Genomic DNA, 26,922 nt, shown 5'->3' on the forward strand with positions numbered 1-26,922 from the left:
ATTTAGCCTGTTTTCTCATGTCCTATCAAAGCAGATATTGGCCAGCTCTGTGACTTTGTCACCCGTGTAAATCAAAGATAATTTCACAGGACATCCTGGTCATGGCAGGCAGACACCTTGAAATATCATTTATGCTCATCTCGACTTAGAAATCACTGTTATTAATTAGTCGAGCCCTGTGGTTTAGGATTACCGAATGCATTCATGAAGAGGCATGTATCTTTTTACATCACAATTTAACAAAATATTTTCACACCAGTATGTCAGCCTGCTTTTTTAATGCCTTAGCAGCTGTCTGCTGAGACAGGCCCATGAGCAGCTGACCCCCCGCCCTCAGAGGCAGCAAAGAATCAGGTCGAGGTTAGGCAGATTAGTGAGGTTCTAAACTGGCCTCCTAAAAATTCCTAATCCTGGGACAGCAGCCAGTCAGCAGGCTCGGGGTCACACAAGGTCCTTGCGCCCTGTCCCCAGCACCCAGCCAGGGTTGTCATGGCCTGCCTGTTCTCTGGCCGTGTCCTGATCCGAAACAACAGTGACCAGGATGAGTTGGACACGGAGGCTGAGCTTAGCCGCCGGCTGGAAAACCGACTGGTGCTGCTGTTCTTTGGTGCCGGCTCGTGCCCGAAGTGCCAGGCCTTTGCACCCATCCTCAAGGACTTCTTTGTGCGGCTCACGGATGAGTTCTACGTGTTGCGGGCAGCCCAGCTGGCTCTGGTATACGTGTCCCAGGACTCGACAGAGGAGCAGCAGGACCTGTTCCTCAGGGACATGCCCAAGAAGTGGCTCTTCTTGCCCTTCGAGGATGACCTGAAGAGGTGAGGTAAGAGGAGAGGTCAGGGAGGGCTTCCTGGAGGAGGGGCTGTTTCTGCTGAAAGTGAAGTATTTGTTTACTGAGGTATCTGTTCCATCTGAAGTTGATGAGCACCCTCTGTAGGCCAATCAGAACAGAGAACTGGGGGCGAGGGGCGGGGGAGGGGTACATATGCCCATTTCCATCCAGCTCCCTGGGGAGTTTACAACCTGGGAAGGGGGGACCACAAACGTGAAACAAAGACTCAAACACTCAGATAAATACATAATAAAGAACTGCAGTAGTTCCCAAGGACAAAGGGAGGATGTCATGAGGAAATATCATGGGGAGACCTTGCTGAGATTTGGGGGTCAGGGGATGCTTCCCAGAGGAAATGGTTTTAAAGAGAGACACCCCGCCACCACCACCAAGGACAAGGAGGATAGGAGGGTGAAGAGTGAGGAAAGGGAAGGGTTTCCAGGCAGAGGACATAACCCAGACAAAGGCTCGGAGGATTTCAGGCAAAGAACAGCCAATTCAGGGAACAGTCATACCAGGAGTAAGAAGGCAGCATGTGGAGCAGCGCCCCAAATCCCACCTAATGAGCGTGGATATGATCCTCAGAGTAGCTGGGAGCCATGGAGGGCACTGGAGCTGAGAGAGAGAGATGGTTGAGTTCCAGCCGTCCAAGGAGCTGCCCAATAAACAGTGTGATCGTTTGTGGCTATTTGCACTTTCCCCTTTTCAACAGTGAGACTTTCATTCTTTTTATTTATTTATTTTATAAATTTATTTCTATTTTATTTCCTTATTTTTGGCTGTGTTGGGTTTTTGTGGTTGTGCACGGGTTTTCTCTAGCTGCGGCGAGCAGGGGGCTACTCTTCGTTTTAGTGCCCGGGCTTCTCATTGCGGTGGCTTCTCTTGTTGCGGAGCACGGGCTCTAGACACGTGGGCTTCAGTAGTTGTGGCTCACAGGCTCTAGAGCACAGGCTCAGCAGTCGTGGCGCACGGGCTTAGTTGCTCCGCGGCATATGGGATCTTCTCGGACCAGGGCTTGAACCCGTGCCCCCTGCATTGGTAGGCGGATTCTTAACCACTGCGCCACCAGGGAAGTCCCTCATTCTTTTTAACCCCCAATTTTTTACTATGAAAAGTTTCCTGCAAGCCGTGTGGCATGGCCAAAGGAAAAATAAAAGAAAAATTTCAAAGATACCAAAAAGTTGGAAGGAGCACACAATGAAACCCTTGGGCATTTTTGCCATTTGCTTTATCTCCATGCACGTGGAGTTTGTGCTGAACCATTTCAAAGTGAGTTGCAGACTTTGCGCCATTCTACTGACGTCATCAATTTTGTTACAAACTTAGAAGTTTCTGGTCATGGAGACCTTCATCCCCACCCAACATTCTCAGAGTTGGCACACTTGCTCACTCCCACAGCCTTCTGCAGCTGAGGAGGTTCTTTTCCCCAAATGGTGAACATTTCCCTCCCCTGGGGGAAGAAATGCCAGCTGTAAGGGGATCATAGCCAAACATTGACCTTGTTTGAGGCAGGGTCCTCTCCACAAAGCCTTCACCCAGGCAAGTATCCAGACAGAGAGAGCGAGTCCCCACCCCCTACCCCTCCCACACACAGGGTTGCCAGATAAAATACAGGACACCCAGTTGAATATAAATTTCATGTAAACAATGAAGAATTTTTGAGTATAACTGTGTCCCACGTGATGCAGGGACATACTTATAAAAAGTTATCTGTTGTTTACATGAAGTTCAAATTCATTCACACAGGGTGTCCTGTATTTCTAGTTGCTAAGTCTGGCAACCTACTCCTGTGGGATTTTGCAAGTATCAATACTATGTGTCTCTGTAAGGAGGCCTGGAAAAGGGCCACCCAAGAACCCCGTGGGTGGAAGTTAAGAATCATGGGTGATGGGACCAGTCTGGTAGCCTACTTGACTTCATGATGACTGTGTGGGGCTTTGGCCTAGATGGGAGATTTGGTCTGGGGGTCTCCTGGGATGGCTTTTCACTGGCTCTCTCTCATACAGAAAACAAAATCAAAAACTCCTTACCATGGCCCTGCAGGGCCTTTATGATCAATGCTGCACTCCAATCTCCCTCTGACCTTCAGGCTTTTGCACCAGCTGTGTGCACTCTGCATGGGAAAACTTTCCCCACTTCTCCCCTTCCTCTTCCTGCAGATTTCAGCTCCAGGGTCACCTCCTTAAAAGAGGTCCTCTCTGACCATAAGTCCTTTACTCAGTTTAGTATCTCTTTAGGGAATCTGTCAGTGTTTATTCATTCATCCCACACACATTTCCTGAGCATCTACTCTGTGCCCGGCACTGTTTCGGGCACTGGGGACACTCGTGAATAGGGACAGAAAGTAGCCCTAGTGAAGCTACTTTCTATTGTGGGAGAAAATGACAAACAGGAGAAATAAACTATGCAGTGTGTTGGATGCTGAGAGCCGCGCATCAGCAGAGAGAAAGAGAGGCGTTGAGATTTAAGGTTAGGTGTCTGCAGCATACAGGGTCTTAATCCGCAGATGTCTGGAGAGAGTGCTCCAGGCAGAGGACACGGCCAGTGCAAAGGCCCTGTGGTGGGAGCATGTCTGGGGTGTTGGAGCCAAAGCCCGGAGGCCAGTGTGGCCTGGCCTGTTCTGGTTCCTGGGCATCCCCAGAGGCCGGCATGGGACAGTGCACACAGAAGGCGCTCAGTAAGTACTGGGAGGAGGGATGTGGGGCTCCTCAGCATAGGGTCAAGGACAAGGATCCGACCGGACTGACCCGCCCGCCCCGCAGGGACCTCGGGCGCCGGTTCTCCGTGGAGCGCCTGCCGGCGGTCGTGGTGCTCAAGCCGAATGGGGATGTGCTCACGCTCGACGCGGCCGACGAGATCCGGCGCCTGGGCCCTGCCTGCTTCGCCAACTGGCAAGAGGCGTCTGAGGTGCTGGACCGCAGCTTCCTGCTGCCAGAGGACCTGGACGACCCCGCGCCGCGGAGCCTCACCGAACCACTGCGCCGCCGCAAGTACAGAGTGGACCCGGCTGCGCGGGGCGTACGAGGCCGGGGTAGAGGGGGCGACCCCGGGCAGGAGGGCGGGGCCGAGGGCGGGTCAGTGGGGCTGTTCTGACCCCTGGAGGGGTGGACCGGACTGGGGGTGGTCCATGATGAAACCCCTGAGGAGGGCGGGGGCGGGGCTGGGGCGGAAGTGGGCTGTTCTGATCCCTTTGGTGGGAGAGACCAGACAGGGGCGGGTCTATGAGGAGTCCTTCCCCCTCCCCTAGGGTGGGTGGGGCTAGGGGGTGGGGGTCTGCTCTGAACCCTCCGGTAGGACAGAACAGACAGACAGGGGCGAGTCTGTGATAAGCCCTCATCCCACCCCCACCCCCCGACCTCCCGGTAGTGGGCGGGACCGGGGGGCTGTTTTGAGGCCCCAGGGTGGAAGGCTGACGGTTAGAGCAAGCAGAATCTCTGATGAGCCCCAGCGGGACGGGAAGTGGAGTCGGGGTGAAGGGAGGGGACCATTCTGAGTTCAGGCCAGGAGGAGGGAGGGGACGTCGCGTCAGGCCGGAGCCGCGGGCTGGGGAGGCGGTCTGTATTCTGAGCCCAGCCCGAAGAACAGAGGAGCGGTGAGGGTGGAGCTGCTCTGAGCTCCCCGGATGCAGAGTAAAGGCCGAGAAGTGGGGAGCAGGAAGGGTCTTTTTTGCGGCCCACCCTCCACACCCTCAGGATTCAGCGGGGGCGAGGGGCTGTGTAATGAAATGGCGGGGGAGAAGCAGGGCGGGACCTGAGGTAGTTCGGACGCCCCACCCCCGCCACAGGTGGAGGGTGAGACCTAGCGCAGGGCCGATGATGGAGGTTTCTGTGTGAGGCCTCCCTCCCCCTCCCCCCCAGGACCTGGCAGGCCCAGGACCTGTCTTGGTTCTCCAGCGGCCGGGGTGGTGAAGCAGGGAGAGCTTTTCAAGGGCCTCTAGAAATATTTTTAAGACTTGGGGAGGAGGGGTGGTTACAAGTTCCAAAATGGGAAAATGCAAACCAAAATCAAATGATGGTGCTGAGAACCCTCGGCCCGCCGTGCACTAAATGGCGTTGTTCACATGCTTCATGCGCAAAACTACAGCAATCCTTTAACAACGGATTTGTAGTTTGCACGGGATGCAGTTCAATATTTGGTGTCGTGTGCGCTGGGTCCAGGACCTTCAGCGAGGGTTCACCTGTCCCTGGTGAACCCTGGGGATTCACGAGGAGACAGCAGAATATAGAAATCAAAAACCCTAGTCTGGAGCCCTTTCCCGGCTGTGTGACTGTAGGACAGTCACCTTCCCTTTCTACGCCTCCTTTCTTTCCTCTGGAAAATGACAGTAAGGCAAGGTCCTACCTGGCAGGTCAGCCAAGGACCCAGAGCCGGAGCTCGCTCCGCACATGAACCTCTTCATTTTGCCTCTGGCGCTGCCTGGCGGCGAGATGGGGAGGTGCGTCCTAGGGGAGGGGCCAAACATGCAAATGAGGTGCAGTCCACACCTGTTCCCAGTCTCCGGAAAGGGTGTGCTAGGAGGGCGGTGCGACTCCGGGATTTGGGAGGCCCTGGAGGCCTAGGGACTGGACAAGTGCCTCATTTCTTGCTCACCCCTAACCCCCAATCTCCAAGTGAGGAAATTGAGGCTCAGGTCGGTGATGCCACCTGCTCTGGTTCCAGACACATCTTGCCCTTCATTGACTTTAATTAGGCCTATCTGTGAAATGGTTGTGTTAAACCCTGTGATAATGGCTCTTAAATTCTTAGGTCGCTGGCTCACCGACAGCCTTTAAAAGAAGTTGAAAAACATCCTTCCCGAGAGCAAACCACAGGACACACATCCCATCAATATCTTTACTATTTCAGCCAGCACGGAATGAGAGTGGCCAGGTTTTGCCCCCTGGGCAGTGAGGTAGGGAAGTCCACTCCCTGTCCTGTCAGGCTGTGTGATGTGGGCAGGTCACTGGCCGTCTCTGAGTCTCCCTCCTGGTAGATAGGGATCAAACCTCCCATCCCCATCTCTACTCCTGCTTGTCACAGCTAAGGTGAGGAAGGGACAGCTTGGCGTCTGGCCAAGGCAGACAAGATCACTCTCAGAGTGTCACCTATAGAGTGTTGCCAACTTGCAGGGTTAAATTTCCAAATTGAAACCAGACACCCCCAAACCAGAGAATCACCCCCATATTCAAAGGGGGTGCCAGGTTGTGGTATCTGTGACACTACCGCCCAGCTTCCATCAAATAATTGTGAAGTCTAAGAGAGGGCTGTAATGACCTTTGGCCATTGCATAGAATTGCCCCTTTATTTGGCTGGTTTAGCGTGTGTTTTCACCTCCTCCCCAGAAGGGCAAGCTGGACCTGCCTTTGTCACCACTGGGTCCCCAGAGCCAGGGGGGCACGGGTCCCCATCAATGTTTTTTGAATGAATAAATGCCACTATCTTACATCTGTGTATCCCCAACACCCAGAACAGAGCAAGGACTCTGTTCCAAACAAATCACTGAGCCCCAGCTATCCCAATGTGAGACGTTTTCTTACCTGTAAAACATGGAAAATTCACTCTAACTTTGGCGATGAAGAAAAAGGCTGGGTGTGTCGGGCCAACGCCTGGTGAATAAATGAATGAATAAACTGATTCCTCTTATAGATGAGGAGGCCCAGAGAGGTTAAGGGATTTACCCAAAGCCACACAGCAAAGGAAGAAGCCACCTGTTGCTGAAGGGTCACCCTGTTCTCTCCCCTGGGGTCATTTTACCCATCAGGCACTGGGCTGAGGGCTCAAGGCCCAAAAACTTTTCCCAGAAGACCCCAAAATTTTGAAACCTGAAAAAAATGGCTCCCCAAATTAGAGAAGAGACCTGGAAATTCAAAACCAGTGGGATCTATAACATTTCTGTGAAGCAATATAAAGCAGTGGGTGGGAGCTAGGCTGTCTGTGTTTGCTGCGTGACCTAGGGAGTTACTTAACCTCTCTGTGTCTCAGTTTCCTCATCTGTAAAGCCTAGGTGATGACTATGCTGTCTTTCAGGCCCAAATGCATTAAGACAGAGATGGCTTGCAGGAGGCCATGTCGACCTCATTCACTCTTATATTCTGGATCTATCAGGAATGTGTTAACTTTGAAACCATTTTCAGTTTTGATATTTCAAACTTTGCAAGAATTACAGAGCAGGAGTACAAAGCGATCCGTTCACTCATGCATGCAACAAGCATTTATTAAGAGCCTACTGTGTGCGAGGTGCAGACCCAGACACAAAGGGGACACAGCAGTGGACACTTGAAGCAGACATTCTACGGTCTGAAGCAGCCACCCCTCCCCCACTACCGGGCCACACATAGTGGGAAAATGCACATGGTGCGCTGCCAGAGATGTAAAGTGCTACAGGAAAGCAAGAAGACAAACAATCCAAATGAGCGAAGGATATGAAGAGACATTTCTCCAAAGAAGATACACAAATAGCCAACAAAGGCATGAAAAGACACCCTACTTCAGTGGTTATTATGGAAATGCAAATCGAAATTGCAATGAGATACCCATTCACACCCTGTAGAATGGTTACAAAAAAAAAAAAAAAAAAGAGAAAATAACAAGTGTTGGAAGGGAAATGAAGAAATTGGAAGCCTGGTGCACTACTGGTGGGAATGTAAAATGGTGCAACCGTTGTGGAAAACAGACAGTTCCCCAATAAGTTAAATAGAGAGTTACCATATAACCCAGCCATCCCACTCTAGGTGTAGACCCAAAAGAAATGAAAACAAGACTCAAACAAATCATTGTATGTGCATGTTCTTAGCAGCACTATTCACAATCGACAAAAGGTGGAAACAACCCAAATGTCCATCAAAAGATGAATGAGTAAAGTAAATGTGGTCCACCCATACAATGAAATGTTATTCAGCCATTAAAAAGGAATGAAGCATGGGCATATATACACTACCAAACATAAAATAGAAAGCTAGTGGGAAGCAGCCGCATAGCACAGGGAGATCAGCTAGGAGCTTTGTGACCACCTAGAGTGGTGGGGTAGGGAGGGTGGGAGGGAGGGAGATGCAAGAGGGAAGGGGACATTTGTGTATGTATAACTGATTCACTTTGTTATAAAGCAGAAACTGACACACCATTGTAAAGCAATTATACTCTAATAAAGATGTTAAAAAAAAAAAAGGAATGGAGCACTGACACGTGCTACAACATGGATGAGCCTTAAAAACCTTATGCTCAGGGAAAGAAGCCAGACACAAAAGGCCACATGTTGTCTGGTTTTGTTTATATGAAATGTCCAGAAAAGACAAATCCATAGAGACAGACAGTAGATTGATTTGTGGTTACCAGGGGCTGAGAGGGGGGAATGGGAAGTGACTGCTAATCGGGGAGGGGGGGGAATGGAAATTCCAGAACTAGATAGAGGTGATGGTTGCACAACGTTGTGTATATACTAAATACCACTGAATTGTTCACTTTCTAATGGTTATTTTATTTTATTTTTTTTTGCGGTACGAGGGCCTCTCACTGTTGTGGCCTCTCCCGTTGCGGAGCACAGGCTCTGGACGTGCAGGCTCAGCGGCCATGGCTCATGGGCCCAGCCGCTCCACGGCATGTGGGATCTTCCCGGACCGGGGCATGAACCCGTGTCCCCTGCATCGGCAGGCGGACTCTCAACCACTGCGCCACCAGGGAAGCCTCTCTAATGGTTAATTTTATGTCGTGTAAATTTCACCTCAATTTTTAAAACTTAAAAATAAATAAATAATATCCCCCAAAATGTGCCGTGGGAAGAACAAAGGCTAGCAGCGAAGGACAGGTGTGCTGCTTGGGGAGGGGGTGCAGGAGGGCCTCTCTGAGGTGGCTGACGTTTCTGAAAAGCCTTGAAAGAAGGTGAGCAGAGGGGACATTCCAGCCAATTGCCGGATCCGCGGGTAGAGACCACATATCAGAGCGAATTATTTAAAAATTCGTTCACGTTTCTTTTCTTTCTTAAAAGACAGCAATGAAACAGGTGCTTGGGGCAGCGGGAGGGGAAAATGGGGCACTTGAATGAGTTTATGGATCTGTGAGGCTCTCTGGATCCCGCCACGGCGCCCTTATCCCACGTGGGACCGCCTCCGCCCCTTCTTCGCCCCGCCCCCCGCAGGCCCCGCCCCTCCAGAACTCTGAGGCCAGGAGCTGTCGCTCACAGAGAAAGAAAAGACTTTGTCTCAAGTTTTCCCAGAGCTTTCTCGTCCTCACCGCGACTGGCATCCCGAGCCCTCTGCGGCCCCGACAATATTCAGAAACCCCCCCTGCGGCCCCGCCCCCTCTGGACCGCCGAGGGCCTCGGACGCCCCGCAACTCCCCTGCCCCCTAAAATCTCTTTGATTCCTCAACTGTCCCATAGGCCCGCAGGACCCCTCCATGGCCAGGTCGTACGGCGGCCGGGTGCTGGCCGCGATGATCCTTTTGGGCATCCCCGCGGCCGTGCTGGCGGCGCTGGGCGCGCAGCTGCTGTTCCAGCTGCAGGCGGGCCGCGCGGAACTTCGAGGACCGCGAATCGACGTGGTGGGCCCGGAGCTGGGCGCCGGCCCTGGGCTGCCGGAGGACGCGGCCGGGGCGCTGCTGCCGCTGGCAGCTGCGCTCGCCGCGCTCGCCCTGGTGCTGGGTCTCACCTGTCTGCTTCTCGCCGCGCTCTGCGGCCACCTGGGCGCCGAGATGGCGCGGGGACCGGGCTCCGGCAGGTAGGAGGACCGGCCCCTCTGCCCGGCTGGGGGCTGGACAAGCCCGGGGGAGCCGCTTCCCTTCTCTGGGCCTCAGGTTGGGGGAGAGCTTTCCTTCCTCACTCCCTCCATCCATCTTTCCCTTCCTCCTTTCTTCCGTCCCTCCCTCCCTCTCTTTCTCCTTCTCTCCATCCATCCCCTCCCTCCATCCTATATTTGTTGAAAATTTACAGCAGGTACAACTACAGCTGGGACCCCCTCTTAAAAGATGTGGCAACAGGCTCAGAGAGGGCCTGGGGTCAGTTAGCCCCAGTGTTGATAGCGTTTGTCATTTATGGAAACCTAAGCTCTAGGTGCCCCCCACTTAATGTGGATTAACACAGTGAAGCCCCCTGGGTGGCTGGCGCTGTTATTATCTCCCGTTTTAACAGTGTGTTAAAAAGAGTCTGCTCTCTCTAGGCTGCCAGGATTGGAAGGGGGTGGACTGGATTTGAACTTGAATCTGGTAGAGCCAGAACATGTGCCCTGGCCCTGGGTGGGGTTCCTTGTCAGGCACCTGAGCTCGGGGATATGGGCACTGGACAGGGCGGCCGGCGGGTGCATGTGGAGTGCGGAACCTTCCTTGAGCCAAGGACTTGGCTGTCCCATATCTGAGTGTTTCCTTCCAGGATGCTGGGGGAGGGGAGCTGGGATCCTTGTCCAGGATTCCATGGATCTGAGCGGATGGGAAATTCCACCATCTGATCCCATCCGAATTGTGCACCCTCCGTCTGATAGTTCAAGGGGTGCTGAAAAGCATGTGTTCTGTCAGTTGACAAATATGCGTTGGGCACCTGCCGGGGGCTGAGCCGAGCATTGGGTATTGGCGACCCAGCAGGAACCAGGCGGACCTGGACCCACCTTCATGGGGACACAGATAATGAAGATACAAAACAGATCAGTAATGTCAAATGGTGATGAATGCCGGAAATGGATGAAAATGGGGTGATGTGGTGCAGGAGGACAGGGTGGGGGATGAGATGGGACCATCAGGGGAGGCCTGTGTTGAGACTTGAGGGAGGAAAGGAGGCAGAAGATCTGGGGGTCTGTGATCCAGGCAGAGGGAACAGCAAGTGCAAAGGCCCTGGAGCAGGAAGGAGCTTAGGGCGTTAGAAGGTGATAGAGGTGATTGGTGTGGCTGAAGGGTAGATAAGGAAGATGAGGGCCAGGAAGTGAGAGGTACTGGATTTTTTTTTTTTTTTTTCCGCATGTGGCATGCATGCTCTTAGTTCCCCAACCAGGGATTGAACTTGCCCCCCCCCCCCTGCAGTGGAAGCACGGAGTCTTAACCACTGGACCACCAAGGAAGTCCAAGAGGTACTGGATTATATAGCGCTTCCTGTGCTGTGGTGAAGCCCTTGGGGTTTTCTCTGACTGAGAGTTGTGAGCCAGGAGGGATGTGATCTGACTTAAGTTTGAAAGAACCCACTTAAGTTTGAAAGAACCCACTCTGGCCACTGTGCAGAAAAGGGGTCAGGAGGGGAGTTGGAAGGCAGACCAGGGAGGAGGCCATTTCCATGGTATTGGTGGGAGGTGAGTGATGATGGAAGCTCTCCTTTTCCTGATCTCACAGGACTGGAGAAGGGCATGCACCCAGTGGAAGCACTTAGCAAGGGGCTGGGCTCAAAACTAAGTCCTCAATCCATGTCAGCTCTTGGGAATCTCTGTTTCTATTGTCACTGATAACAAGTTAGCCTCAGTTTTCTCACCCCCAAATAAGCTTATGGTCTGTAAAATAATGGAGGTCAGATGTTTAGCAAGTGTCTGTACACAATAGCTGCTTCATTAGTGTTGGGTGTTCGAATGGACTGATGTATATGGATGGGTTTTGGGGGAGGGGAATGGAATGGCTAGTGACTGGATGGATGAATGGACAGATGGTTGGTTTGCTCGATGGATGGTGACTGGGAGATAGACGATGGATGGATGGGTGGGTGGGGGTTGGATGGATGGATGGATGGATGGCAGATGACAAATGGATGAATGGATAATGATGGATATTTAAATAAATGGATGGATGGATGAACAAAGCATGGTTAAATGGATGGATGGCTGTATGATTGAATAATTGATGGGGACGGGTGGATGGTAAAGGATGAATGAGTGGGGGGAAAGATGAGTGGATGGTTAGGTCCTCACATAGACCTCCAGTTCCCCAAAGCTGGACCACTCCCCCTACCTCTCCTCCCCATCCTTATTCCACCAGCTCTGCCTCCTGAGCCCATTTTCTTCCTGCCCCCCTCCCTGCCAGGTCTGACTGGTTTCTCTATGACTGCCGCCTCCTCAGACATGTGGCCCTCGGCCTCTTCTGTTGTGGGGTCTCCGTCTACTTAGCAGGTACGTGCTCAGGATAGAACATGGGGTGTAGGGCCCTGGGTTGGGGTGACCGGGGGTAATAGCCCCACAACTGGGGTCAGCTCCAGAGGCAGCCTGCCTGTTTCACTCTTGGCTCCTACACTCTAGCCCATGGCTGGCATCTGATCCCAGTGGGGATTCCATAAATGGCAGCTGTCTTCAGAACACCTCTGATTCATCAGTTTTCTACATTTGGTTTGAATAAAAGTTTCCAAGTCCTTGGTGGTTTCTGGAGATAGTGTTTCACAGGTTGGCCTTAGCAAAAACTGTTTTGGTCACAAATATCTGAATCCAGCTCAAGAAGGGCTTAAGAAAAAAAATACGCTTCATAAACCAGAAATGCAATTTTAAATCCCAAAACATGAAGCAGAGTAAAATCTAATAACCTGAGTGCCCGAGGGACACACTGCACTGTCTTTCCTTCCCCGACTTATAACTCTTCTTTGATCAACATTCTCTCACCCACAACATGCTGGTAAAGGAATCCAATCATCACCTTTCTTTCCCCCCCCCTTCCCCTCATCACCTTTCTTAAAGAGACTCCTGACATCTTATATTTTGTTCTAATCTTGAAAAATACGTTGCTGGTGCTGGAGACTCAGCGCTGAATCATACATAGATCCTTGGCAGCCTTATAAACAACCTGTTTCACTGGAAGAAAAAAAAATCAGCTGACTGAAAAACAAGGGATTTGCTATTACTGTTTTTCCTTAGTACCATAATAGAGAAATAGAAGTTTACAAGATATATTTAAAAGATTTATTCATGAGATATGAGCCTAGGGTTCATTGTGGGAATTAGTATGTACAGTGCAGCGAACTCTGCATAACTCTTGTTGTTTGACTTCATAAAATGCTCTGGATTTTATTAAGTGTGGAACTTCCCTGGCGATCCAATGGTTAAGAATCTGCGCTTCCACTGCAGGGGGCGTGGGTTCATCCCTGGTCAGGGAACTAAGAACTAAGACCCCACGTGCCACGTGGCCAAAAACAAACAAAAACAAACAAAAATGCTCTGGATGTGTGTGTGTGTTTTTTTTTTAATATATTTTATTTACTTATTTTTGGCTACATTGGGTCTTCGATGTGGTGAGCGGGCTTTCTCTAGTTGCGGTGAGAGGAGGCCACTCTTCATTGTGGTGTGCAGGCTTCTCACTGCGGTGGCTTCTCGTTGCACAGCACGGGCTCTAGGCACGTGGGCTCCAGTAGTTGTGGCACGTGGGCTCATTAGTTATGGCGCACGGGCTTAGTTGCTCTACGGCATGTGGGATCTTCCCGAACCAGGGCTCAAACCCGTGTCCCCTGCATTGGCAGGCGGATTCTCAACCACTGCGCCACCAGGGAAGCCCTGGATGTGTGTTTTTTAAAAAGGAGAGTGGATGGAGTGACTCGTGTATCTGAAAAGATCAGGGGTTATTGGCCTCAAGTGTGGCTGGATCCAGGCACTCCAATGAGGTCTTCAGAAATGCTTCTCACTTCATCTCATCACCTGCCGTGCCCTGAGAAAGAGGCCTGTCTCTGTAAGCGCTTTCAACACAATACCTATGACCTCAAGCCTTCTCATAAGCCAACAAAAATGTTGGAGACTTGGAGAATAAAATATTCTTACTCTAAAATACAAGAAGACTCACAAAGGGCAAACAAAGGTAACTATGTCAGCCTCATTAAGCATTAAATTAAGAATTTGTTCAGCTCCCATTTAGATTCTTTTTGAGGATAGGTGACCTCACTCAGCAAGAATTCCTGAGCATGTCCAGCCAATCATTCATTCATTGCTAACCAGAGCCAAAATAATAGTTATAAAGATCTTTCAAAAAAAGAAAAAAATGTTTAGGGCTTCCCTGGTGGCGCAGTGGTTGAGAGTCCGCCTGCCGATGCAGGGGACGCGGGTTCGTGTCCCGGTCCGGGAAGATCCCACATGCCGCAGAGCGGCTGGGCCCGTGAGCCATGGCCGCTGAGCCTGCGCGTCCGGAGCCTGTGCTCCGCAACGGGAGAGGCCGCAAAAGTGAGAGGCCCGCGTACCGCAAAAAAAAAAAAAAAAAAAAAAAAAAATTTTAGAGCAAGGACTTCCCTGGTGGTCCAGTGGCTAAGACTCCACGCTCCCAATGCAGGGGGCCTGGGTTCGATCCCTGGTCAGGGAATTAGATCCCACATGCTGCAACTAAGAGTTCGCATGCCGCAACTAAGACCCAGCACAGCCAAATAAATACATAAATAAAAATATTTTAAAAAAATGTTTAGAGCAAAAAAAGTCCTTGGCCTCGTCTTAAGATGTCAGACATGATGCATTGTGGCATCTTCAAAAGCAAGAGTACAGAGCTGGAGAAAGCATTAAAACAGCCCACAAAGTGCCAAGAAGTCCTTCATCAGCTCTGGGCTTCTCTCCTACCAATTCCCTAATGGCTGCAGTTAGAAAATAACCCTGTCCTCATAGGCCAAGCAAAGGTCCCAGGGCTGACTGATTGGCTGAGCTTGGGTCATGTGATAGCCATGCACCAATCACTATAATCAGGGGAAGCAGTGCTCTGATTGGCCTAGAACCATACATGTCACTGATGCCAGAGTGGTGGGTCAGTCCTTCTACACCAGTGACCAGGGTAGGGGTAGGGACTGGACCAGCACTTCTCAATGGGAACTGATTCTGCCCCTGAGGGAACATTTGGCAATCAACATCTAGAGACATTTTTGGTTGTCACGATAGGGCCGGGGGAGCGTACTACTGGTATCTGGTGGATAGAAGCTGCTAGATGTCCTACAAGGCACAGGACAGTCCCCACCAAAAAGAATGGTGGCGCCAACTGGACATCGGACAGGGCAACAGAGAACCAGTACAGGTCCTCAAGGCCAGGTCGTCAACTGTCTTCTTTGTTTTTTAAGATTTACTTTTATTTATTTATTTTGGCTGCACCAGTTCTTAGTTGTGGCGTGTGGGATCTTTTTAGTTGCGGCATGCGGGATTTTTAGTTGCTGCTCCTTAGTTGTGGCATGCATGTGGGATCTAGTTCCCTGACCAGGGGTGCAACCCAGGTCCTCTGCATTGGGAGGGCGGAGTCTTACCCACTGGACCACCAGGGAAGTCCCCGCCAACTGTCTTGTTGTTCAGATCAGCAAACTGAGGCCAGAGAGGGACTGTGATTCACTCAAGGTCAATCACAGGGATTCAGAAAGCCTGAGATCTGAGTTGTTTCAATCGTGGTAAAGTACACAGAACACACAATTTACCATTTTATAGTAAAACAGATGTGATGATGATGTATTTGTCGGGTGTGAAGGGGTTAGATGAGTTAGTCTATGTGCCTATCATAATGTACAATTTTCTATAACTGCTCTCCATGTGGGGGAGCTCTCCCAGGGGTGGGAGAACAAACGTTGACTAAGAGCCGTTTCCTTCCCCAGCACTATCCATCTACGCCCTGCTTCTCTTCGAGATCGAGACGGGTGCGGCAGCTGCCTCCATCCTTGGCTTGGGTGCTCTGGTCCTGGTGGCGGCGCTGACCCACACTCTACTCCGGGCCGCCCGGGCCACCCGCCGTGGCCTCCATGAGCTGTCCCCACCGCACTTTGAAGACGACCCTGTCTGCCCTTCTGAAGTCTCCAAGGCCAGCTCCAGGGCTCAGCCCCAGCAGGGTACCCATCACTGGACCCCCTACTCATCCTACCCAAAACCTGGGGACTCCCTCAGATCCATGGTTACTGCCACAACACCTGCAGCCATAGGGGGAGGCCGGGAGGGCAGCCTGCCTGCATTCCGCATGCACCGGACACTGTCTGCCAGTGAGGGGCACTGGGAAGAGGTCACTCATGAGATGCGTAGCATCCTGAGCCACAGGCCAGGGGGTTCAGGGAAGGACTCCACTCTGGTGTGAGCCCAAAGGCCAAGGATAGAGACCTAGGGTCAGGCAGCAGGAAGAGGACTCTTGTAGAGATAGCTCCAGGCTCAACCACAGTAGCAGTATAACTTGATTTCTCTCTCAGTTCACAGCATCCCTGACGTGTGTCCTCAAGGTTGCCTCATGGCACAAAAAGGCTGCCAGGGCTCCAACCTTTACCTTTACCTCACTCAGAGAGAAAGGCAGAGGGCCAGGACTTCTCAGGAGATTTTGGAAGTTCTCCTGGGAGGCCTTGGGACACTTCTGCTTATACCCCATTGGCCAGAACAGAGTCATGTGGCCACGCTTCAATACAGATGAGACAAGGAAATGTAGCTGCCCAGAATGAATAAGATTCTGGTATAGGCAGGAGGGGAGGGGAGAGCTCAGGCAGCATTTCTCTAAACATCTCCGTCCATTTTACAGATGAGGAAACCGAGGCCCAGAGAGGGGCAGTGACTCACCAAGGGTCCCACGGCCAGTATTGAGCATCAGAGCCAGGATTCGAACCCAGGTCCTGTAACCCCCATGCTGCTGATAGTGCAAGTCTCAGACTCTGCGACTCCTTCCGGGCTGTGAGCGTTTGAAACCTGTGTGTGCGGAGCTCAGAGCAGCCCAGGGCCATGGACGCACCTGGAGGCCTGGACCCAGACTCCTGGCTGTGGGCCTGTGGCTGAGGGCTTCACCGCTCTGTGTCTCAGTTTCCTGGTCTGTAAAATGGGAATGGAAGCGGTCCCTCTTCCTAAGGCTCCCGTGAGACTCCGTGTGAGCCATTCCAGGGGCCTGTGCGTAGCAGGTCCTCCAGGCGTGTCAACCTGTGCTTCTGTCAGTCGGGGTGCCTTGTAGCAGGAAAAGGTGGGTTGATGGCCAGTGTCTGGGACTCTTGGAACTGACAGGGCTTGGAGTGGATAACTCAGAGCCTCAGGGGGTCTCCGGAGGCCCTGGCCCCACCCCTGTCCTGCACAACCTGAAAATAAACTCCATGTCACTATTTCCATGTCATCTGAGCCATGTCCAAACGTGCTGCGTGGCCAAGTGCAGACCCAGGATGAGGGGTGGAGGGAAAGGAGTGGGGGTAGAAAGGGCAGGAGTCAGGGGGCAGAGAGTGTGCCCCTTGTAGAGCCAAGTCTGGGGCCCATGTCCCACAGATCTTCACGCATATGCATTTCACAGGGTGTGGGGATGGCCTGGTCCCTGCCCCAACCCCAAATGGACAGATGTCCCCAGAAGTCTCCCAAGCCGTCCCTTCCTGGGCCACACAGGGACTCAGGGGTGGAGGAAGCTTGGCCACACAGTGGCTTGAAGTCCCCCAGGACCCATCTCCATGGGCAGAGAGGTGGCAGCACCCAGCAGGGAAGCTGGTCCCCAAACCTGACCTTGGGTAAGGATTCTGATGATTAGGTACAGAGTTGGGTGCCCCGTTGGCTTGGATCACCTCCTTCCTGAGCCCCTGGGAGGCTGTACAGACCTCCTCCTCCCATATGGCACCTGTCACAGGGGGTACCCAGGAAGCATAGGCTCTCGGTGAGCATGAGAATATCATTGAAGAGGATCGAGTCAGAATGAATGTCGTGTCACATGCCTAGTACTGCAGACACACACCAGGCACTTCCGGCTTTAGTTAATCCTTAGGACAACCCCACTCACAGATGGGCAAACGGAGGCCAGAAAAGCAAGGCCACTCGTGTGAGAACACACGGCGGTGGTGATGGCTGGAACCCCATAACCCTGTCACGTAGGACACCGGGACATAGCTAGTGCCCGGGAAACACTGGAGACTCCAGTTTCTGAGAACTCTCTGGAATGGGGGAGGCCCTGGGGACTCTGAGGGTGGGCAAGAGAGTTGAGGAGGAAGGACCAAAGCTGGCTGTGTGCAAGGAGTACCTGGTGGACTGGTCAGGAGAATTAGAAGCTAGACCTCTAGGCCTAATCTTCAAGGCCAGGACTAGGGTGCGGGTACAAAATTTAAGGAGGCTCTAAGGAATTGAAAACAAGGGTTCAGACAAATCCCTGTACACGTGCATTCACAGCAGCGCTAGTCACAATCACCACAAGGTGGAAACAACCCACATGTCCATCAACAGATGAATGAATAAACGAAAAGTGATCCATCCATACAGGGGAATATTACTCAGCCATAAAAGGAAGGAAGCTCTGACACATGCTGCAGCACGGATGAACCCTGAAAACATGATGCTGATTGAAAGAAGCCAGACACAAAGGCCAATGATCCCATTGATATGAAATGTCCAGAACAGGCAAACCTATAGAGACATAAAGTAGATCAGTGGTTGCCAGGGGCTGGGGGAGGGGGAATGGGGAGTAATGGCTAATAGGGATGACGTTTCCTTTGGGGTGATGGAAATGTTCTGGAACTAGATAGAGGTGATGGTTGCACATCGTCTGTGCGCTAAATGTCACTGAACTGTACATTTTTAATTGGTGAATTTCATGTTATGTGAATTTCACCTCCACTTAAAAAAAAAAAAAGAAAATTTAAGGAGGCACTCACTCTCAGGTTCCTTCATGTGCAGGTGGGCCCCAAGTTTGAAGCGAGCACCTCCTTAAATGTGGGCCCTACGTGCTCACTAGCCTCATCCCAGTCTGATCTCCGCGCGTCCTCCTGGGACCAAGAACTGGAGCCCTGGAAAGTCTGCAGGGTTACAACGTGGGAGGCTGGCTGGAAGTGCTGCCCACAGTCCCTGCTGAAACCTGGCCCTGTTGTCGACACCGCCCTGGATGGGGTGCTGAGCACCATCGTATTTTGATCAGAATCTGGCGAGCAGGGAAGAGGCTGGTCCTCGGGCTGGAGCCAAACGCTCTGGTTGCTCCCTGTCCCGGGCACCTGATGAGGGTTTTGTGTTCCAAGAGCCAGCTTGGACAGACCTGGCTCAGGGAGCAGTCATGCGACCTGCACTTCAGTTTCTTTCTTTATAAAATAGGGCTAATCCCCCAATCCCATCATAGTACAGCTGTGAGGACCAAATCGGAGAGTATCAATGACTCCGTTAGCTCCACGGGCCTCACCGACATAAGTAGCTGTTGGCATCCTGGTACATTTTGAGGTGTAGACACATCTGTTAAAGATGCTGCCTTGGGGACTTCCCTCGTGGTCCAGTGGTTAAGAATGCGCTTTCCAATGCGGGGGACCCGGGTTTGATCCCTGGTCGGTGAACTACGATCCCATATGCCGTGGGGCAACTAAGCCCATGCGCCACAACTACTGAGCCCGCACGCTGCAACGAAGAGCCCGTGCACTGCAACGAAAAGATCCCGCATACCCCAATGAAGATGCCACAACTAAGACCCGACACAACCTAATTAATTAATTAATTATAAAAAAGATGTTGCCTTGGTTTAGGGTCATCAGAACCAAAGGCTGAGATGATTGCCAAGATGTGGTTTACCTGGGAAGTGACCCCAGGAAGCCCCGGAACCCTGCAGGGGGCGCCAATGGGCAGATGGCGCTAAGGGCAACAGGGGCTCGATCCCCCTGGGCACCCCAGGGAGACAGTATAGAGCACACATGGCAGTTGGTCCCAGCCCAGGGGTGAGGGGGCTGGGATATTTATCCTCCTATTTCCACCAGGCATTAGCTGAGAGCTGTTCCCAGAGGGACTGACCCCTCACACTTCTAGCCTTCCCTGTGCACCAGCTAGACACGCTCCTCTGGTCACAGGAGGCCCCAGGCAGGGTCACAGGTACTTGCTGTGGAGGGGAGGGAGGCACAGATAGCATCTGCTCCAGCTTCATGGCATTTTTGCAACAGCAGACATAAATGGGATATTGAAAGCACTTAACTGTGCTATTTGTGATTGAGAAGAGCTGTTGGTTTTTGGATGCCCACCATGTGCCAACACCCTGCCTAACTCACACAAGGGTCACCACTGTTGCCCCCTCATCACACCCACTGGTCTCACACCTTTACTTCTGCAGGTAAAATCTTCTGAAAGTGGCAGATGGAGTTGGGGTCCTCTGTGCTGGTGACATTTAGAACAGAAGGTCAGATGCCACCTTGAGGGAGATTGCTCAGAGCAAACAAGGGGCCCGTTTCCCCCAGAGAACACTTTATTAAAAACACTTTAAGGGCTTCCCTGGTGGCGCAGTGGTTAAGAATCCACCTGCCAGTGCAGGGGACATGGGTTCAAGCCCTGGTCTGGGAAGATTCCACATGCCGCGGAGCAACTAAGCCCGTGCCCCATGACCACTGAACCTGTGCTCTACAGCCCGCGAGCCACAACTACTGAGCCCGCATGTCACAACTACTGAAGCCTGCCTGCTCTAGGGCCTGTGCTCCACAACGAAGAGAAGCCACTGCAATGAGAAGCCTGCGCACCGCAACAAAGAGTAGCCCCCACTTACCACAACTAGAGAAAGCCCACGCGCAGCCACGAAGACCTGATGCAGCCAAAGATAAATAAATAAATTTAAAAAAAGAAAAAAAATGATTCAACCAGGGTAGGATCTGCTTTCAAGTTCACTTTGTGGTTGCTGGCAGGATTCAATTCCCTGTGAGCTGTGGAACTTAAGTCCTTGGTTCCTTGCTGGCTGTTGGCCAGAGGCTGCCCTCAGTTCCGTGACATGTGGGCCTCTTTATAGGACAGTGTGCATCATCGTAGCCAACAAGAGAGAGTCTGCAACAAGATGGAAATCTTGTATTTTAAACCTACTCACAGAAGTGAAGTCCCATCACCCTTACTGTATTCCATTGGTTAGAGGTGAGTCTACACTAGATCCAGCCTGCCCTCAAGTGGAGGATCACACAGGCCTGAACACCAGGAAACCAAGACAAAAGGTTCCAAAGGGAACCATCTCACAAGCTACTTAATGTCTTGTAAATTCTCTGTGGGCTCTTCCCCATGACAAATAAAAAGGGCAGGTGGATAAGGAAGATGAGAAAGGGGTGTTTTCTATACAGCATGGGTCAGCTTTTTCAGTTCAGATTTCTAAGCTGGCAAGAGTGTACATGATAGCTGAGAAACTCAAACTGGCGAGACAAATGGACAAAATTAACAAAACTGACGAGTGTTGGTGAAGACATGGAGCCACTGGAACTCTTATTTGCTGTAGGTGGGAGGGTAAATTGGTGCGACAGTCTTAGAAGTCTGCTTGGCCGTATCTGCTTAAGCTGAAGATAGGCCTCCCTTACCACTTAGAATTTCCACTCAGGGTATTTACCCAAAAGAATGAGTGTGTATTCATCAATCAGGCTCCCTGACTTCAGACTATACTACAAAGCCACAGTAATCAAGACAGTATGGTACTGGCACAAAAGCAGAGATATAGATCAATGGAACAGGATAGAAAGCCCAGAGATAAACCCACGCACATATGGTCACCTTATCTTTGATAAAGGAGGCAAGAATATACAGTGGAGAAAAGACATCCTCTTCAATAAGTGGTGCTGGGAAAACTGGGCAGCTCCATGTAAAAGAATGAAATTAGAACACTCCCTAACACCACACAAAAATAAACTCAAAATGGATTAAAGACCTAAATGTAAGGCCAGACACTATCAAACTCTTAGAGGAAAACACAGGCAGAACACTCTATGACATAAATCACAGCAAGATCCTTTTTGACCCACCTCCTATGACATAAATGACAGCAAGATCCTTTTTGACCCACCTCCTAGAGAAATGGAAATAAAAACAAAAATAAACAAATGGGACCTAATGAAACTTCAAAGCCTTTGCACAGCAAAGGAAACCATAAACAAGACGAAAAGACAACCCTCAGAATGGGAGAAAACATTTGCAAATGAAGCAACTGACAAAGGATTAATCTCCAAAATTTACAAGCAGCTCATGCAGCTCAATATCAAAAAAACAAACAACCCAATCCAAAAATGGACAGAAGACCTAAATAGACACTTCTCCAAAGAAGATATACACACTGCCAACAAACACATGAAAGAATGCTCAACATCATTAATCATTAGAGAAATGCAAATCAAAACTACAATGAGATATCATCTCACACAGGTCAGAATGGCCACCATCAAAAAATCTACAAACAATAAATGCTGGAGAGGGTGTGGAGAAAAGGGAACACTCTTGCACTGTTGGTGGGAATGTAAATTGGTACAGCCATTATGGAGAACAGTATGGAGGTTCCTTAAAAAACTAAAAATAGAACTACCATACGACACAGCAATCCCACTACTGGGCATACACCTTGAGAAAACCATATTCAAAAAGAGTCATGTACCACAATGTTCATTGCAGCTCTATTTACAATAGCCAGGACATGGAAGCAACCTAAGTGTCCATCAACAGATGAATGGATAAAGAAGATGTGGCACATTTATATAATGGAATATTACTCAGCCATAAAAAGAAACAAAATTGAGTTATTTGTAGTGAGGTGGATGGACCTAGAGTCTGTCAAACAGAGTGAAGTTAAGTCAGAAAGAGAAAGACAAATACCATATGCTAACACATATATATGGAATCTAAAAAAAAAAAAATGATCATGAAGAACCTAGGGGCAAGATGGGAATAAATACGCAGACCTACTAGAGAATGGACTTGAGGATATGGGGAAAGGGAAGGGTAAGCTGGGGCAAAGTGAGAGAGTGGCATGGACATATATATACTACCAAACGTAAAATAGATAGCTAGTGGGAAGCGGTCACATAGCACAGGGAGATCAGCTCAGTGCTTTGTGACCACCTAGAGGGGTGGGATAGGGAGGGTGGGAGGGAGGGAGACGCAAGAGGGAAGAGATTTGGGGATATATGTATATGTATAACTGATTCACTTTGTTATAAAGCAGAAACTAACACACCATTGTAAAGCAATTATACTCCAATAAAGATGTTAAAAATATATATATATATGACTAGTAAGAATCAAAAAAAAATGAGTGTGTATTCATCAAAAGACATGTACAAGAGTACTCAGAGCAATTTCTTTCAATGGCCAAGAACTAGGGACAATCCAAATATCCATCAACAGATGAACAGACTGTGGTACATCCGTACAATGGAATACTACTCAGCAATTAACAAGAGGGAATTACTGATTCAGGCAACACAGATGAGTGTCTCAGACCTAATAGTGAATATAATTAGCCAGGCTCAGAAGAGAAGAGGACTCGTTTGGGCATTGCGCTTAGATCAAGTTCAAGAACAGGCATAATGGGATTCCCTGGTGGTTCAGTGGTTAGGACTCAGCACTTTCACTGCCAGTGGCCCAAGTTCAATCAACAAACAAACAAAAAAAAATAGGCAGGATGAATGATGGGGTAGAAGCCAGCAGCTTTGGGGGTTTGGGTGGGAGGGTGCCCAAGGGGATGCTCAAGACTGGCACAGATCATTCCTCTGATCTGGGGGTGGAGAGAGCAGTAGGGGCCACATCTGGGCTCTGGAACACTTGAATACAAGAAGTGTGGGGTATGCCACTAGCAGAAGCCAGACTAGTAGAAGCCAGTAGAAGGCGACTTTGGGCTGCAGAAGCCTTCCAGCTGAGAAGAACTTTGAGAGCCAGGAAGAGTTTTTGCAACAGTCAGCAGAGGCAGCGGAGAGACACAGCCCCACAAGAGTTCTCCCTCAGAACTACCAAATGAGGTGAGGACCATTGAGATTCCCATTGTAAAGATGGACAAACCGAGGTATAGAGAGGTTAAGCCACTGCTCAGGGTCACCAGCTAGTGAGCATTGGAGCTGGGACCACATCTCCCCAGAAATGTCCCTCTCAGTCCCCAGGACCCTGTGATGCCCGGGTCTCAGCGCCTCAGAGCCGGCTAAAGGGAGAAGGATAAGTCTTCCTCTTCTTCTCCCTTCCCTGTAGCCCAGGAGGATGTAAGCTTAGTTGGAGCTGTGAGGATTGATGTGGCCCAAGTCAGGAGTTGGGGGCTAAGGGGAGAGGCTCCATCGGGACCTTCCGGCCCCTTTGTGAGGCTGTTCCCAGGCCCTGTTGCACTCAAGAGGGTTGGGATTTTGCAGAGTGAGTGACCTGGCAACGATGGTTGATCCAGTCGGACCCAAGGCCAGTATGGGTCGTCCGGGGGCCCCTGGTCACACACAGATGCCCTGGAAAGTGATCTGGGGCTGGTTTCGGGGTGGCCAAGATCACAACCGGAGAGAACAAACAGGCTTTGCTTCCCAGCGGGATCGGATTCCACGGCCGGCGCCAGAGCAACCTGGGTGGGACCCGGCAGGTGCTGGCTACGCCCAGAGTGGAGAGATCCGGGGAGATATCTTAGCATCAGAGGCCTAGTTTTTCCAAGGCAGCTGAAGTGGGGGGTGGGGAGGGGGTACCGTCTCCCCCCACCCTCCCCTCCAGGATAGTTCACTGTCTCCGCCCTCAGACTCCCAGGGCAGAGAACTCTTTTCCCTCAGATCCCTGTGCAGAGCAGTATCTCCCCCTTCAGGTCCCCAGGGCAGTGTCGTTAGACACAAGTGCCTGGGTGGGTGGCACATCCCCTTGGGACCCCGTGTGACCCCTTCTGGCCAATGAGCTGTGAGCAGAACTTTGACAAGGCACTTCCAGGCCAGAGCACTTGACAGCGTGAGATCCTTGCAACTACGACGAGCAGCCTGTTGCCGCCCTGCCATGGGCACGTGAAGTGGATGAGAAATAAGCCTTAAGCCTTCCTACGCTGCAGAGATCTGGGGAATGTTCCTGACCTGGGCCACCCTGACGCTATGGGTACCTGGGGAAGAGAGAGCAGAAAAGGAAGCACACGCGTGGGAGAGACAGTGTGAGCCCTGGGGTGGTTCATTTCACAAATAGTTTGTGGAGTCCGTATTCGCCAATTCTCCTACTGGCTCAAATCTGTGACCCCCAGATCGATACTCACAGCGCTTTTGTGGCTATTGGTGGACACGCACAGTGCCGGAAAAAATTTGAGTCCTCAGAGGTGCATGTTCCCAGCTGTGGTAGGACAAGGCGATGTCCTGCCTTCCTGTTCCAGCTCTGACTGTAAACAGGCATCCTTCTTGAGGTCTAGCCAGTGGCCCATTTTGCATTTTTGTGCTTTTTCATTGGTGAGTTTTGCTGTTTGCAAAGGCCCCCAAGTGTAGTGCTGAAGAGCTATCTAGTGTCCCCAGGTGCAAGAAGGCTGGGATGTGCCTCCGGAAGCAAATACTCTCCGATGAGCTTTGTTCAGACGTGAGTTCTAGGGCTGGTGGCCGTGAGTTCACCGTTAACAAATCGGCAGCATGTATATTAAACAAGGTGTCTTGAAATGCACAGAAAACAAGGTTATGTATTGATTACTTGACCAAAATGTGACTAGTGGCTTACAAAAACCTACCTGTATCTCCCCGAGGAATACAGTATTTCCTAATTCAGTTTTCACGCTACTTTACAAGAGGTAACTACCGCAATTCGTGAGTATCCACCGTTTGTGTCTACCACACAGCGGAGGAAAAGGGACGCACAGAACAGAACAGCTTGGTGGTTAAGAGAGCAGGCTCTGGGTTGGAAGCCCAGCTGTGAATTTAGCCGCCTCCTGCTTCAGTTTTCCTATCTGTGAAATGGCCACGCAACCAGTGAGCTGGGGGAGGACTAAATGAGATACTGTACATCAGGTGTTGGTGAGAAGGTCCTCGAAGTATAAACGGTAGCTGTTACTATTATTACTGTTACGCGCAATGATGGAGGGGCGGGACCCGGTCTCCTCTGTGATTCGGAATCCCGGCTCAGGCACTCGCTGAGCCTCAGTTTCTCCCTCTGTAGAATGGGAGTGGTGGCAGCGCCCCCTGCCCTCCAGGATTTCACCCGCTTGCTGGGTTTGCGTCCGTCCCTGGCTCCTGCGAGCCACAGAGACCCACAGTCAGAATGGAGACTACAGACGGCCCGGACAGCGTGGTGTTTTATTTCCTGGAGGGAGGACGCCCGCGTGGCCTCCAGGCACCAGCGAGTTTTGACACAAATGACTTGAAGGCACTGGTTTCCGTCCAGCCCCTACCCCTTGCCTTGCCCATCACGGCCCGGGGGGCAGGAGACCCATCACCAAGCCGACCGCTCCCGGCCCCTCCTCCAGGGCTGCTGCTCCGCTGGGTGGCTGAGGGTCCATAATGCCTTGCGCCGCCAAGGCTCCCAAGATTCAATGCGGTGGGCAGCTGCCGGTCCGGGGCTGTCAGGCAGGGGACTCTTCCCTGGGGCCGGTGAGGGGCTAAGAGACGCTAGGGGGCAGGCGGGCAGCTGCCGTCTTCTCCACCACGAAGCCGTAGTTATACTGGGGGGTGGGGAGTGGGGTGAGCGGAGAGCACAGAGCGAAGGAGGAGCCACTGGGGTGCCGGAGAAATGGTGGGGCAGGGGGATCTGGAGCCCTCGAGGTGGGTTATAGCTGGGAGAGAAGAGGGACCCAGGGGAGACTGGGGGGGCTGCACCCCCCAACCCCACCCCCTCCCCTGCACCCACCTCCTCCTCAATGTCCGCCAGTGACTTGATGGTCAGATCAGCAAAGGCAGAGAAGGCCTGGCAGGCAAGGGGCATGTCAATCTCGGGCAGGGACCCCAACGTGGAACCCCCGTTCCCTCGTCTGAAAGGAGGGCCCCCTCAATATTTGTCTGAATGTCCTCTCCCCTTTCCTGCCACCATCTCTCGCCCCCAGCATCCAGCTGCTCCTCCTGACTCCCCCATTCCAGGAGACCCTCCCGCCCCCTTGCCTTGGCCTCCAGCCTCCCCTCACCCAGGAACTCCCCTCTGTGCTGAGGTGCTGGTTACACAGATGATACTCCCTGATTCCTGTTGCCTAGAAACGCAGTGGGGACGGGCGGACCCGGACTCACCAGGGGACCACAGCTCTTGCCCTCGAATCGGGGGTGCAGCGTGAAGGGAACCCCATCCATGGCTGAGGAAAGCAGGTGGGGGGAAGGAGCTGAGGCCCAGGAGACTTGAGGCCTGCCCGCTTCCCACCCTGAGAAGCCCATCCTGGAGGTCTCGGCTTTTCCCAGTCTTGACAGAATGGGGGAAAGCCCAGGCCTGGTCCAACCCTGCCCTTGCACCTTCCTGGCTGTACAATCTCGGGCCAGTCTAGCCCCACCCCCACCCCTGTGCCTCAATTTCCCTGCTCTGTGCTCACCTGAGATGCCGTAGAGGTTGGAGGCCTCGTAGATGGAGTCGCTCCTCCGAAGTGTAGACGCCCGAGAGCCCAGCCTCGAGAGCGTCCGCTCCGGGAAGCCACCCTTGCTGGCGGAGGGGATGACC

At 51.6% G+C, this 26,922-nt stretch overlaps 3 protein-coding genes across 3 annotated transcripts in view; 2 read left to right on the forward strand and 1 right to left on the reverse strand.

The window, feature by feature from the left end:
• Positions 1–489: 489 nt before the first annotated feature.
• On the forward strand, positions 490–3,922 carry NXNL1 (nucleoredoxin like 1; the record flags this gene model as incomplete). The annotated part of the gene is made up of 2 exons (XM_082836524.1): positions 490–815; positions 3,592–3,922. 2 exons carry the CDS (start codon positions 490–492, stop codon positions 3,920–3,922), a joined length of 657 nt encoding a protein of 218 aa, XP_082692650.1.
• Positions 3,923–9,199: 5,277 nt separating this feature from the next.
• On the forward strand, positions 9,200–15,757 carry TMEM221 (transmembrane protein 221; the record flags this gene model as incomplete). Its single annotated transcript, XM_082835175.1, has 3 exons — positions 9,200–9,519; positions 11,789–11,874; positions 15,288–15,757. The coding sequence occupies 3 exons, from the start codon at positions 9,200–9,202 to the stop codon at positions 15,755–15,757; spliced, it is 876 nt and encodes a 291-aa protein (XP_082691301.1).
• Positions 15,758–25,571: 9,814 nt separating this feature from the next.
• The window catches only part of MVB12A (multivesicular body subunit 12A), a 3,513-nt gene continuing 2,162 nt past the window's right edge, over positions 25,572–26,922 (reverse strand). Inside the window, 4 exon segments of the mRNA XM_082835626.1 lie at positions 25,572–25,948; positions 26,134–26,190; positions 26,505–26,566; positions 26,798–26,904. Of these exon segments, the coding sequence (XP_082691752.1) occupies positions 25,886–25,948; positions 26,134–26,190; positions 26,505–26,566; positions 26,798–26,904 (289 nt within the window). The 3' untranslated portion in view covers positions 25,572–25,885.

Source organism: Leucopleurus acutus, assembly GCF_964270905.1.
Source record: "Leucopleurus acutus genome assembly, chromosome: 3".
Classification (NCBI taxonomy): Eukaryota; Metazoa; Chordata; class Mammalia; order Artiodactyla; family Delphinidae; genus Leucopleurus; species Leucopleurus acutus.